Source organism: Sciurus carolinensis, chromosome 5, assembly GCF_902686445.1.
Source record: "Sciurus carolinensis chromosome 5, mSciCar1.2, whole genome shotgun sequence".
NCBI classification, from domain to species: Eukaryota; Metazoa; Chordata; class Mammalia; order Rodentia; family Sciuridae; genus Sciurus; species Sciurus carolinensis.
In genome coordinates, this window is record NC_062217.1 from 167,346,914 (window position 1) to 167,362,497 (window position 15,584).

Genomic DNA, 15,584 nt, shown 5'->3' on the forward strand with positions numbered 1-15,584 from the left:
TCTTTTGAGGGGGTTGAAACACTTACTTTTGAGCACCATTGCAAATGCCACAGAAATAAGACCTGCTGTATTAGGTTTTTTTTCTTTTTCTTTTTAACAGTACTTTCATTTGGAATTGTTTCTTCATAATACAGAAGAAGAGATGAATTGAGAAAACCATGCAATATGTGTCTACAAGATTATTTTGAAACTCTAAAAGGATAAGAATTTGGGAAACAATATAGTCAGCAACTTTAAATCTTGGTCTAATTTAAATGCTTAATGGGACAATATCTGAATAGAACAGAAGATACCAACTCTGACAACCAGAAGAATACCAAAGTTCAAATTAGATTAAATTTCAGCCAATGTAGTCTAACAATTGAGAAGCTCAGATAAATTAATGGCAGTGATAAGGGCATCCACATTTTTCATTAAACCCAATTTAAAGATCCCTGTTTTCTAAAGAAGCAGTAATTTGTTTTAAATAACAATCTTTTTAAACAAGGCATTTCATTAGAAATTTTAGAGGTAGGCAAAGTTCAAAGTAGCATCATAGGACTCCCAGAAAATTTCTAGCAGAAGAAATGAGGAGAGGAGAGGCACCAAGTCTCAAAAGCTCCAAGTTTTCTGAACCTTCAGGCAAAGAGGAAATTCCTACTGTCCAGTGAGAGGGAAAGGGGCTGGGAAATGAGGGTCAAGAATAATGTCGCCAAGTGCTCCATCTCTTGTGGCTGCTGTAACAGAATACACAGCCTGGAGGCTTAAAGAGGACAGAAACTTATTTCTCAGAGCACCAGAGGATGGAAGTTCAAGAACAAAGTGCTGCAGATCTGGCGTCTGGTGAGGGCCCGCTTCCGGGTTCAAGAGACTTCTTGCTGTGCCCCACATGATGGAAGGGGCCAGGCAGCTCTCCGAGGCCTCTTTTATAAGGAGTCTAAGCCCGTTTACGGGGCTCTGCCCTAGTTACCTCAGTACCTCCCACGGCCCCTACCTTCTAGAACCATCACTGTAGAGGTAGAGCTGTCAGTCCTGAATATAAATTCTGGAAGGGCTCAGGCATTCCGTTTATGGCACCAAGAACTGGAAAGAACTGATCAAAACAAGTGGTGGTGCTGGAGAAATGCAACTCCCACCACTCCTCAGGAGGGGTCGGGGGTGAGCCCTCTTTCCCAAGGACAGCAGGCACCCTGGGACATCAGGCAGGCCTCAGAGTGGTTACATTCTTCCCCATTTATTTTCACGTTCACAATACATAAATGTCCACAACGTATTAAACAGATGAAATGTATCGACAGTATACACGGTATGAGCCCATTTTCTTCAAAAATATAACAAAACATAGATACATATTACATAGAAAACAGTTTGAAAGAATGTACACCAAAAATGGTAGTCAGTAGTAGTTAGCGATGGGAATAAAAGTGATTTTATTTTATTATTCTTTCCTACAGCATCTGAGTGCTTTCTGGTGAACACTGTCCAATTCAAATCTGAAAAACAATAAAGCTATTTCCATTCTGGAAAAAAATTTCAGTGGGAATTAAAACTAATATCTAAGTCACTTTTATCACCAACCTACTGGGGTCCTCTTCATTATAAAAAGACAAAACACTAGCAAATGTGTTCCATCAATATACTGTGGACTATGAAGAATAATTTACCTACGCCTTTGTTTATGAGACATTTTCTAAAACTTCTCTGTCAACTAAACTTTAGAAAATTATAATAGATGTGGGTAAATCCCATCTGGTTAAAAAAAAAAAAATCTAGGCCCTAATTTATCTTGTGGAAATCCAGACATTTTGCTTAAAGTGAGATTTATTTTATTCCTGAGAAGGGAATCCACCATACTTTGACTTAGGTAACAAAATGGTCTGGAACTCCAATTACTGAAAATTAGATTTTACAATTCACATAGCCAGTATATTATTTCCATTGTCTATGTGTTCTCTCCAGGCAAAATGTATTCAAGAATTTAAAAAATGAAAACATATTTTTTAAGTAAAGAAAAGAGTCACTGCAGATAGAAACAGCTTTATTTTTTCCACTCAACCTTTACCAAATGGATTGTTCAAAAAGCATATACATGAGCAAAAATATCACATGCAATCAAAATTGTTTGGCCTTACAGTCATTGGTTTTCTGTAGGAAAAGAACACTCATTTGAATAACTTGTAATTCAAACATTTCCCAACTGTTTCCACTTCATTTCTTTCTTTAACTTAGCAACAATAGATATATTTTAGTTAACTGTTTATATTCTCTTTTATTCATATTGAAATAATACAATGTCTACAAAATCAAACCATTTATTGTTTAGAAATCTGGAAAAGTTCTTTTACATAATAGGCTCTGATTATATTAAGAAATCAAATGAAACTATTAATTGCAAAATGGATGAAAAACAGGATGTTAGAAAACAAACAGCAATCATTTCTTACCTAAATTCAATCAAATGAATAATATATTCATCTGATAATAGTTTCTACCTTTCGAATACAAAAAGTGCTCAGATTACATTTTAGCAAAAATAAGAAAATGAAAATCTCATAGAACTGCAATATCTTAAATAACGATAGTGACATGGGGAAGCAAAATTGTAACTTTGCTCCCAAGGCAAGGAGAGAAGTCTGAAATCAGGAGACTGAACACCATGGCGTAAAGGACGCCCACCGTCTTGGCAAGCTCGCCTGTGTCTTCCTTTAGACGAAAGCCATCGACATAAGATCGGGCCTCTCGGCTGCTCTTCACTGGCAGTCACTTTCCTCCACTGTCCTGTCCCAGCCCACGGTCAACAGACAGGCTACAACACCCTGGGCCCCTGAGGACGCCAGGACTCCTGGGCCCTCTCCCAAAACTCGGACTCGTCGAAACAGCACCCGGCAGAACTGTCACTCCACGCCACTCTGAAGCTAACCTGGAACACCAGGGTGCAATCTGATCTGGAAATCTCTATCAAATTTCAGACATATTCCTAAATTACTACATTGAAACAAAACTGCATGTAGACCATAATTTTATTTATACAAATAGGTATGCATGTAGGTGTACAGCAGTCCTCTTTCTTTGGGTATGGGAGAATTTTAGATTACTTTTACTTTCTTACTCTTCTATTTAATTGCTTACAGTGAGCATCATATTTCTATTTTTAAAAAATCCACATAGTGAAGCCATCTTCATTTTTGAGGGAAAAAGTTCTATTAATTCTGAATGCAGTTCCACCTCAGTCTCTAAATGCTCTTAGGAGCTATTCTGTAGGTCAAAATTTCAGAAGAACATCCAATTTTTGTGATCAGAGAAAATGGCCTTTTCAGTCTTTCGTCTCCAGTTAGCAAGGTACCCAGAACACAGCAGGTTGATCTCTCTCTCTCTCTCTCTCTCACACACATACACACACACAATAGGTACAGTTTACATGGATAGTGAATTTGTAGACATTTGATTTTTAAAACCCTTGTTTTATGATCCTTTTATTCTAGCTGAAGGTTGCTGTTTAAGGTTTTGTTGAAATTAAGTCTTGGGAGAAAAATTTAAAATCAGTAATGAGAGTCAAGCTACTAAGTTCCATAGCATGGCTTTAAAAAAGATCAGTCAATAGAGAACAGAAAAATGGGCAAAATGTGAACTGACAAGGGCTGGGTGGTGGAGCAACTGGCAGGAGAGGGGACCCGCTGAGAGAGTTCAGGAAGGGCTGGGGATGTAGCTCAGTGGGTAGAGTGCTTGCCTCACACGCACAAGGCCCAGGGTTCAATCCCCAGCACCAAACACACATACATACACACACACACACGCACACACACACACAAAGTCCAGCAGGAAAAGAGCCGTCCCTGTCCATCCCGTTTCCAACATGACTGACTGTACCAAGCGACTACTTCATTCTACTCCTTGTGCCCAGCCCAGTGCCACCACCTATACAGCAGGCATCTTCTAAATGAGCAGAGGGCTCAACAAGCAGAATAAGAGCAGAGGAGAGCTTCCCTCTGCTCTGACGTACCAAGGGCAGTACCCATTCTCCAGCTCTCAATCAAAAGGCCAGAAAAGGAACACAGAGGTCAGAGTGACTCCTAGTGATTTAAAGTGATTTGTGGAACAGCTATAAAAGTAGTCCAATATTAACCAGTCTTCATCCATAACCAAAGACAAGTGTCCTGAGTTCTAAGGCTGGAAAATGAGTGCCTATTTCCTTTGGATGAGGCTTAGATCAAGGCAGGAGTTAATTTTTTCTTTAAATACTCTGTTTCTTAGATTTTTAGAAATAAAGCAAATAATATATCACTAAGGTAATTACATGTTTTATTGTCCAAACTGGAATACTTCTGAGAGTAAAATAACAATAATTCTAGGGAAAAAATTATGCCAAGATGACAGTGAACAGGACCTCCTGACAAATGATGTCAACTGAACAAGAGATCTCTTTTAAATGTCTGCATTTCCCTTTTCAGGTACTGTTAGGCCACACACATGAAATTTGGCAGTATTTCACACTAAATACTGAGTGACAGCACATTTTGTTCTCCAGAGGCGAAACATTTTCTACCTTGTCCCACACTTAAGGCTCCCCGGCATAAACGCCACTGGATCCGAGGAAAGAGAAGTTTGAATTTCTCTATCAGAACACAAACAGCACAACTGTGACTGAATCACTTCCCACAATGTTAAATACAGAAGCTGAGCATATTTTGCTCCAGAAACAAACTTACAAAATGAAAAATCCCAATTATGAGGCTAGGTCTTAACTTATTTTCAAAATATTTATATTAACTATGAGATTCTCACAAATACATTGCCACAAAATATTCTAGAAAAGCTGTGAGATAGACAAGATGGAAGTCCGCTCCCGGACGGCAGCAGCATCTCCTGCAGCCCAGGACACTCTTCAGCTTCTGAACAGCAGCATCCTCTCGGAACAGGCCTGGCCCACCAGGCTTGCATACTGCAGCACCGTGGCCTCCTCACCGGGGTCCTTCTGGCTTTTCTTATAGACACCGTAAGGCATGATGGCTTTCTTGTGGAACACCTGCAATCGGTCGGGCTCCTTGCTGCGACCCTCATCCACTGCAACGACAGAGGGTGCTGGTTAGAAGCAGCTTCGTTTCCTAACGTGAAAGTACTCGACGTGGCTCATGGTCAGGCATCAGCAGCCCTCCTTGACCAGCCTGCGCCAGCAAGGGGATGCAGCATTAAACACGGATTACCTTGAGTGAATGGCAACGCTGTCCCGAAAGGCAATGAATGGCCTCCAGGGCGACAGCTGAAATGTCAGAAGAGACAACTGTGCAACTGAAAAACAGGCTTTCTGCACCTTCATGGTTTTCTGAGACAAGGTAAAATTCAGCACACACCTCGAGCGTCATTCCAAAGTACTTAAGTCTGCTGGGCCTCCCCCCATGCCAACAGACTGTCCTGCTTGTCATGGGCATGCCTGTTCCCCTGGGAGGGCCAGTTCTCACAGCTGGGAGACACCACAGGGCTGCTGTCCATCTTCCTTTTCTTCCACATAAAATATTCTGTGGTTTGGATCAGGGCATACAGGTCCCCCAGGAGAAAACCTGCTCCCACTCTCCCCTGCAGCTGGATGTGGCCTGATGAACAAGTTCTGGACAATACGGTTATATAAGTGGAAATGTTTCCAGGGAGTTTCAAGGAATCTTACAAAAAAATATCTGGACTATGCCTTTTGACTCTCTTTTTTAAACCTGTCCTTCAGCTTGTACCCTGGAACATGTATAGCAGGAGTCCTAACTTCTGCCTTGGAGCTGGAGGCTTAGAGCTGCAAGCAGAAGTTACCCTTCAGCAAAAACAGGACTAGGACATCCTGGAATAAAACTGGCTTGCCAGCCCTGGGCTATCCATGTCTGGATATTTATATAAAAACATCAGGCAGGGTACAGTCACACAGGCCTGTAATCTCAGCTATTCAGGATGCTGAAGAAGGAGGATCACAAGTTCAAGTTCAAGGCCAACCTTGGGAACTAAGTGAGATCCTGTCTCAAAATAAAATTTTAAAAAAGGGATGGTAATGCTCCATGGTAGCTTTTGCATGTGCAAAGACTTGGTTTCAACCACAGTACAGCAGGAAAAGATAAATCTGTAAACTACCTTTTTTTCAGCCAACATTATTTTATGTTTCTATTACTAGAGTTGCTCCTAATCCTAAAAAGAAGAATAATGTTACAATATCTACTCAAATGTACAATATTTTTTTTGTGTGTGGTACTAGAGATTGAACCCAGGGCCTCACACATGCTAGGCAAGTGTTCTACCACTGAGTCTGATCGCTACCCCTTTTAAAATTTTGATTTTGAGAAAGATCTTGCTAAGTTCCCAAGCTGGCCTAGAACTTGCAATCCTCCTGCCACCGCCTCCCGAGCAGCTGGGATTACAGGTATGTACCACTGCACCAAGATTAAAATATGCAGATTAAAATACTTTTTAAAAAATCGTTGGTTCAGCAAGTCTACTTCTAAGAACCACCCTACAGCTGTGGTGCTCAAGCTTGACTTCATCTGGAATCAACTGAGGAAAGGAACTCTGGATTCCCTCCCCCGAGATCCTGATTTACAGGCTAGTCTCAGTGGAATCTAAGCATCAGTTCTTTTTTTTTTTTTTTTTTTTTTTTTTACTCATTTTCAAGTGGGTTAAGAACTGTCCTAGAGAAATACCCACTCAAATGTGTCTATTTATGTGAGGATGTTCCCAGCACTTTGGAGACCTGGCAACCCCTCACAGTCCAGCAGTGAGGACCTGGTTAAAAGCTGAGGTACACCCACTAATGGAACATTACACAGCTATCAAAGAGAACAGAAGACAGACTAAGGAGGAAAAAAAAAGTAGACACAGAATAATAACTGCTCTTTTAATTAAGAGCTTAGTGCTAGCCGAGTATCCCTTATCCAAAATGCCTGGGCCCAGAAGTGTTTCAGGGTCTGTGTTTTGGAATATATGCATACACATAACGAGATATTTTGTGAAAACACAAAACATGAAATTTTTTATATCTCACATACACAGCCTGAAAATAACTTCATACAGTAATTTTGTGCCGCCTGGGTTTTGACCTGTCACGAGGTCAGGTGTGGAATTTGTAATAGAAGCAACAAATATTAAAAGTTCATTCTTTTCTTTTTCAACTATTGTTTCTGCTATAGGAGTCTTAATTAATTAATCAGAGAAATCTTCCCAGTTCAGCTTCAAAAGAGGCTGAGTCAGGCCACCCCACACAACTGCATCCTACACCTGTTGAGAGGCTGTAACAGGAAACCCAGAGTTAGGCAGGTACGACTGGTCCCAAAGTAGCTTGCACTGTTGGAGACGACCATATTCTACCACTTGGAACCAGCCTGCGAGGGCATGAGGACCAAGGAGAAAGAACACCAAGGGCCAGCCAAAGGTCCTCGCATCTGCAGGACCCGGTGCCAGTGCAGTGTTCAAGTTCCACTTTGAAACTTGACATACTTAAAGGAGATCAATGGTGTGAACTGGTCAGACAAGTGGACTTCTCCTCCTGGGCCTGCCTGCTCCAGCCTGCTCTGTTTGCTTTGTCTGCTCTGCAGGCCCAGCTGGTCTTCACCCCAGTCCAGCCAACCCTGGGCACAGGGATTGAGGGCAGTTCTCCCTGACACTCCTTCCTTGGTCCTGCTTTGTGGGAGCAGCTGCAGCTGCATTGACGTTATTAAGGTCCAGTTTCTCCTGGTGGCTCTGGCCCTGGGCCCCTTCTCTCCAGCCTGGCTGGCAGTGGCTTCCTGCAGTTGCTATCCTTTAGGTCACTTCTCAATTCCTTGAGTGACTGTCAACAGCACTGCCTGTTACCATCAATTCCCTGCATCACATTTTTTATGTTGTAAATACTTGAAGTAGTTTTGAGGTTTTGGTTAGATCCTGATACACATGCCAATTTCAAAATGTGTTGTTTCTTACAAATTGTTTTATTATCCAACTGAAGCAGAAAATCCATGTACTTTACAGCAATGAAATATTTAGCATCTACTATGTGAGCACATCCCTCCCAAGGGCTGCGGTTGGAATACGGTTTGTCCCCTCCAAAACACATGCTAACATCAACCATCCCGTGAGGGATTAGGAGGGGAAATGAAATCCAACTAAGATGTTCAGAGGCAGAGTCCTTGGGAGGTGGTTAGGGACAGGGAGGGTCATCAGGCTGGGGTCCCAAGGATTGAGTGCTGTGGCTTTCCAAGAAGGAGAGGCCAGAGGCCCTCAGGCACCCTCCCTGCCCTTGCAACACAGTGCTCTGCACTACTCCAGGGGCCTGCCAGAAACTTGGCCTCCACCAGAGCATTGACTTCAGACTTTCAGAACCTTGAGCCCAAATAAGCATTTTTTCTTTATGACTTCTCAGGTCTGGGGTATTGTTGTCAGCAACTGAAAAGGACTAAGACACCAGGTAAGTGACAAAGGAAAAGGCACACCCTGGTTGCTGCTATCAGCTGCAGACATTTTAATGTACACACTGCCACAGGGATAAACTTCTTCTCCATCACCTGGCTGAAATGTTTTTAGCTGGAAAAAGGCAAATTTAGGATCAGCAAGAAAAGCAGGGCAAGATCATGAGCAAAACGACCCCAATCTTTAAAATGTAAAGACCTGGATTCTTAAAATTGGAGTCTGTCATGGTTTGGATAAGCGGTGTGCCCAGAAAACTCATGTGAGACAGTATAGGAGCGTCCAGAGGTGAGAGGAGGTCATGAGAGCTCGGTGGATTCATCCATCTGATGGATGAGTAAGGGTGGACTAAGGGTTGGCGACTGTAAGAAAGCCAGGTGCGGCTGGAGCAAGGAGGTCCCTGGAGGAGTGCCCCTGGGGACTGTGTTATCCCTGGCTCCTTGCACTCAAACTCTCACTCTGCTTCCTGGCTGCCATGAGCTGACAGCTCCCTTCCACCAAGCCCTTCTGCCATGATGTTCTGCCTCAAGTTGGGCCCAGAGCTATGGAATTTGTTGATTGTGAACTGAAACTCTAAAACCATGAGCCAAAATAAACTTCTCCTCCTCTGAGTTGGTCTTGTCAGGTCTTACTAGTCAAGAAACACTGACTTAAAGAGTTTTAAAAGCATGCCTATATTTAACTATATAGAATGATGGTTAACAGTTAAACCTTTATCCTAAAATATTTTAGGTCAGATAGACACAATTTAAGATTCAAACAGATAAAACAACCTAGCAAATAAAAATGTAAGATTTGATATGTCACCTTATTTTATCTAGAATGGTGTACTACCCTCCAATTCTTACTCCTTCCTCTATGACATATAAAAATAAAGTGTAGGACTAGGAAAAAAAGAAGCACCACTATGTATAATCTACACCAACTTTTAAAAATTGTATTCCATGTTAGAAAGTAGGAATTTTTATTGTTCATTTCTCAAAATATGAATTTCAATTCTATTTACTGAGATCACATGACAAGCTCTCAAAATTATATACATATGTCACATTTTCGGAAACCTATATATCTTAAGTTTCAACCACAGAATTTCACTTTGGTTTATAAGCCACTGATCTCTATTAGTTACCATATACACCCAAGTAAGTCTCCTAAACTTCTAATTCATAGCATTTTTGGAGAGGTTTATAGCATAGAAATTAATCAAGTTCTTTTAACTTAGTTTTTTTTTTTTTTACCTCAAATGATTTTGAAGCCTAGAGTAATTCAGGAACAAAGGAGTGAATACATGGTGTACTTGTAAAGTAGATGCCAAAAGCTCTTCACTTCTTAACGTACATAATTACAAAAAAGAAGTACTAATAAATTTTAAAATCCTCTCCTCATTCTCTTCAATACTAATGTATACAAGTCATTTGGAAACCCAGATATATAAAGTGTTAGTGTTTAACTATTTCAGAAGCCTGTGGGACTGTTATTGTCCTTATTTAACATCCAATAATTCAGTACTGATTCTATCAACAATTAACCAGGGGCTGGGGAGATAGCTCAGTCGGTAGAGTGCTTGCCTTGTAAGCACAAGGCCCTGGGTTCGATCCCCAGCACCCAAAAAAAAAAAAAAAAAAAAAAAAAACCAATTAACCAGATTGATACTTACATTTTTTATTAATATACTGAAATACAAATTAATTTCTTAATTGTCCCAAATTCTTTAGTTTTCTCATTAGCACTCCCAGGTGCTGCCCACATCTGTCAGGTCCCACCGGGACCTTTCTTCACACCTAACTGATGACTGGATTCCTGCTCACAATGCTCAGTCCCTGCTTCTCACCTTCACAAGGCCCAGGTGAGACATCACTACTCTGCAGTCATAGAAATTTAATTTGCACATTCTCTTAGGAGTAATTTAATTTTTTCAGCCAAGAAGGCATATTTGTCAGCTGTTTACACATAAACAAATGACATGTTTTAGTTTCCTTTCAAAAAGTATCCTATCTTTTCCCTTAAAAAGCACACCTGTAATCCCAGTGGTTCAGGAGGCTGAGGTAGGAGGATTGTGAGTTCAAAGCCAGCCTAGGTGCCAAGCAACTCAGTGAGACTCTATCTCTAAATAAAATACAAAATAGGGCTGGGGATATGGCTCAGTGGTCGAGTGGCCCTGAGTTCAAGCTCCTGTACCCTCCCCCTACCTGCAAAAAATAAAATAAAATAATTAAAATTACAACTCAAGTTTGGAAAGTAAACTTAGAATCTGCCTGTCCAAAGAACCCAAACATGGCAATCTAAAACTGCTAGTGTCTTAGAAAACGGGAACACAAGTCAACAAGACACATAGTAACAGAAACAAAAGAAACACATTTTTAAAAAAAACTTGCCATTTCAATAGATTAAATGAACTCAAATCATCTGGGAATTAGTTATCAATGAATTAATGAATATTCAATAATAATCACATTAGTGTTTATGTATTTTCAAGTAATAAAAGTGGTACTTGTTATAAAACTCAAATAACACAGAAATAACAAAGTGATACCAGCCCCATGTGTGATCCTTGCTCCTATGTTTTCCTCCTTGCTTTAACAATTTCACAAGATGCATTTAAACATTCAAAGACAGAGTTTGGAACCACATTTTAGTCATATTTTAACATAAAAAAATTAAGCCAAATCACCTGTCAGTAGGTATAATATACCAACTTTATAAACCACTGATTATCAGTATTGACTTATATGTTTATTTCCTGGTTTAACCATCTGTGGTTTACAATCATTTAGTTACATTGTCAATGAAGGCAGATTCTAATTCTTAGTATATATTATGTAGTTAATATTAAAATCAATTCAAAGTCTGAACTAAAATAAATCCTATCAGATAGTTAGAACATTGAAAATAAATTATGGTTTATTAACCAAAGGAAAAGGATGTATTTCAAATCCTTACAAAACTCTTATACAATCATCTTGTATTGCTTGCAAGTGTCACCAATGCTTGTAGTGAAAAATCTATAGAGCTAAACCAATATCATGCAACAGGCCTTTTCTTGAGGGGATCTTGAAATACAGAAAAATAAGCCATTTTGAGATGAAAGATAATTGCCAGCTTACTGAGATGTCTTATAAATGTGTTCCAACAAGAACTTCTTCCACTTCTCCTTTCCCTAATGCATCACAATTTAATTTCATAAAATAAAAACCAGAGGCAATCCTGCAAACTCATTTCTGAGATGAGCATTTGATCACTACTGATAAAAACATGCTGTCAACTCTATGATATTTTAATCTTCAAGGAAAACTCTGGGGGCAGCAAGTGCTTGATCCCCCACCCTCAGCTTTTGACTCATGGGAGAGGAACTGTGTGCATCACAGGTACTTTCAAAGTAAAAGAATCTAGAGATCAAAGCTTCGCTTCTCTTTCTTATGGGGATTTAACTCATTTGCTATTCTTAAAGAGACTTTAGAATTTGCTAGGTTTTCCAAAATGATCAAGTAGTCTATTTTCTTAACTTCATTATTTATTGTTACAGCACTATTCCATAAACATGAAAACAAGTTATGCACTTTATTGTTTCTAACGAAGATAGCTGTATAAATGGCAGGCACAACTAAATATAACTGGGCAAAACTGATAGACTGAGAGAAAATCTAAACAAATGTATGACAGAGGGAGAAATACTCAGCAAAAAACTCATCTCTGAGTTACAGTCAAACACGACTTAGCATCTTTTATAGTGACAGGAGATGTGAGCAAGTGTTTCAAGCATTCTGGGAGCGTGGGAGATGGCTGTGGAGAAGAGGCCTTCTGGACGGGACAGCACCGGCCTGCATGAGGGGAAGCCCAGCACTTCCATCAGCAGTAACTAAGCTCAGCCAGCTGCTTTTCTGAGCACATTTGGTGGGAGGCTCAAAAAACATTTGGGGACTCCACCCCAGAGAATGTGATACATTTTCGTATTCTGTTAGGAATACTGATATTAGTAGTTCTAAGCAGAATACTTCTTATACAAAAATGAAAACTTAAAACAAATCTAAACTTAGCTCCTTTGTAAAAGAACAACTTTACTGAGCTATAATTCAGATATCATATACTTCAACCATTTCAAATATACTCACAGATGGCTTCTAGCGTATGTTAAGAGTTGTACTACCCAACTCATCAATCTTAGACCATCTCATCAAATAAAGAAATCGAGAAATAAACTTGGTTAGCTGTCAATACGCTGAAGAACCACAGGACGGTTTTCCACAGTGCCAAGTCACCCCACATTCCCACCAGGGCAGGCATGGCCTCTACCCACTGCTACCACCTGGGTTTTGGCTATCCTAGTGGGTATGAAGTAGCATCTCACTGTGGCTCTGAAGTGCATTTCTAATGACTCGAGCATCTTTTCATGTGCTTCTAGGTCATTCAATCATCTTCTTCAAAGAAATGTCTAGTCAAATCATGTGTCCGATTTTAAGTGTAGATGCCTTTTTATTGAGTTTTAAGAGTTCTTTATATTTTCTGGATATTAGATCCTTATCATACACATGATTTGAAAACACACTCTCCTACTTTGTGGATTGTCTTTTTAATTTTCTTGCTGGTGTCTTTGGAAGTATGAAGTCCAATTTTTTTCAATTTTTTAAAAAAATTTCTTTAGTTATTGATGGACCTTCATTTTATTTATTTATACGCAGTACTGCCACAACCCCAGCCCCAAAGTTAAATTTTTATCTATTTCTTTTTCTTTTTGTTATTGGTGCTTTTGGCATCATACTTAAGAAACCACTGCCTGACACAAGATCCTGAAGAATTACTCCAACGTGTTGTTTCCCAAGTGCTTCACAGTTTTAGCTCCTAGACTTAGATCCAACCCATTTTAAGTTCATTTTTGTAAATGGTGTGAAATAGGGGACTGATTTTACTCCCCCCTCCCCGAAACTGGATATCCAGCTGACCCAGGATAATTTGTTGAAAAGGCTATTCTTGTTCCCCATGGACTTGTCTGGCATTCTTTTGGGAAATCAATTGACCATAAATATAAGGGCCTGCTTCTGAACTCTCAAATCTAGCCCAATGATTTATATGTCTATCTGTAGGCCAGAATCACAAAGTCTTGAGTTTATTCTGAAGAGTATACACAGATGACATTCTAGAAAAGGCAAATTATACAGACAATAAAAGGCTCAGTGATTGATAGAGAGTGGAGAAGGGAAAGGGGGAGATGAATGGTAGAACATTTTTAGGACAGTGATGCTAATTTGTATTACACATATGAAACATACCCAAACTCCACAGAATGTACAGTACAAATGCAAACTATGGGTTTTAGTTAATAATGGTACAACACTGGCCCATTTTAATATAGTTTAAATTTAATATTGCATAAAATATTAATGAAAGGGGAGGCTGGGGGTTGTTGGAGGGCATATTACAACTCTGTACTTTCTGATCAACTTTTCTGTAAACCTAAAATGGCTAAAAATATTTCTCAAACCTCCAGTCTGTTAATAAAGAGATGGGGGACCTGGATCCACAGCACCAATGAAATGAATGAAAAATGAATAAACGAATGAACGAAAAAAATGCAAGCTACTAGCAACAGGGGAAACTAGGTGAAGAACTTAAAAGAATGCTCTACACCACTTTGGTAATTTTTCTATAAATCTACAACTATTTTAAAAAATAATTCATTTAAAAAAAGAATAAGGAAATTCTTAGGAAATGATTTTCAAGCTACCTTAATTTCAATGTTAAAAAGTCACAGACTGGGCTGGGGAGATAGCTCAGCTGGTAGAGTGCTTGCCTCACAAGCACAAGGGCCAGAGTTCGATCCACAGTACCGCAAAAAAAAAAAAAAAAAAAAAGTCACAGACTATTTAGGTTGATTTTATTTATATGGTTTACATAAATGTTTATAAAAAAATATGATTTTTAAAAAAGACACACAGAAAAAGATCCCACAGCTCCCCATCAAACTCCAGCAGTGCTTGCCGGGGGAGCAGAGGCCCGTGCCCTTGCACCTGTGCTAGATGTGCAGAAGGAGCTTCACTTTCCCCCTTAGATTTTTAGTAATAGCAAGCATGTGTCAGTCATGTGTTGTTTCTAGTAAAACTTACATAAAAAGCAGCAGTGGGAGAACTGAAGTGTTGGAGAAAACACGAAGGTCCAGACCAGGTGGGTGCTCACGTGAGCAGGAGCTATTATCGCTGATTAGTCAAAACAGTGGGACTGTTTTTAGAACAACTAAGAATTCCTATTTCTGTCCGTGAGCCCTCATTTAAGGGAGGGCTGCCTTCCCCACTTGCTGCTGCAGACCAGAGTTGGGCAGAAAAAGCTGGCAGGGCGCTGCCAACTGTGCTCCCTCAGCTCACTTCCTGCTGGCGACAGTCAGGAGGGGACTTCTGAGTGTGCGGTGTCCCTGAGACAGCGCCACGGCCTGGACGTGCTTCTCCACAAGAAGTCACCTCACAGGGCTCATCCATCCTTCAGGACAAATGAGCTGTCCAGGAGACAGCAGAAAACAGCTCTGCCAGACTCCAGGGAAGCCACAATAAACACGGCAAGCCCAGTTCCTGCACCCACCCCCTGCCTTGCTGTGAACCAGGATCTCTAGGCAGCTCCAAGAAATGCAACTCAGATGCACTGCAGAACCTCTAGAATATCAGAGAGGGCCCTACACAGAACGATGTGGACAAACTCCTCAACATGCAGGCGCCACATAGAAAACCTCAAAAAAAAAAAAAAAATCACTGCATGAATCTAAGGGTCTGTTAACAATTTAGTGCCACTTGGCTTTTAGAATGATGCCTTCAAGGGAGTTATTTAAAAAACCAAGAATGTGGCAGGGAGACTCCCACACTGCCATGCGTGTGTAGCCATTTTCTGCTTCCCACTTAGTCCTTGGGAACACAGTAACGCTCAGGCACGCCTTGGGCACAAGTGAGGGCAGGCGCACAAGCTCGGCTGTCATGTCCCAGTACAACTACGTCTGACTATTTTGATATTAGACGTTAGCAAGTTTCCGTTGAATTTTATTCATAAAGTGAATTTATGAAGACTAAAACCCCAAAAGATTAACGATAGATGAGACAAAGAGAGGAGAAGGAGGGGGACCAGTAAGAGTATCTAGACTCAAGGGGTAAGGGACCATCCCGGTGGTACTACGTATTGTAACTGTGCTTTCTTCCTAAACAGCTTTACTGTTTTATTCCTATTTT

General features: G+C 40.3%; 1 protein-coding gene across 1 annotated transcript in view; it reads right to left on the reverse strand.

The window, feature by feature from the left end:
• Positions 1-2,000: 2,000 nt before the first annotated feature.
• Ate1 (arginyltransferase 1) overlaps positions 2,001-15,584 on the reverse strand; it is a 153,044-nt gene continuing 139,460 nt past the window's right edge. Inside the window, 1 exon segment of the mRNA XM_047554000.1 lies at positions 2,001-5,040. Coding sequence (XP_047409956.1) covers positions 4,862-5,040 — 179 coding nt within the window. The 3' untranslated portion in view covers positions 2,001-4,861.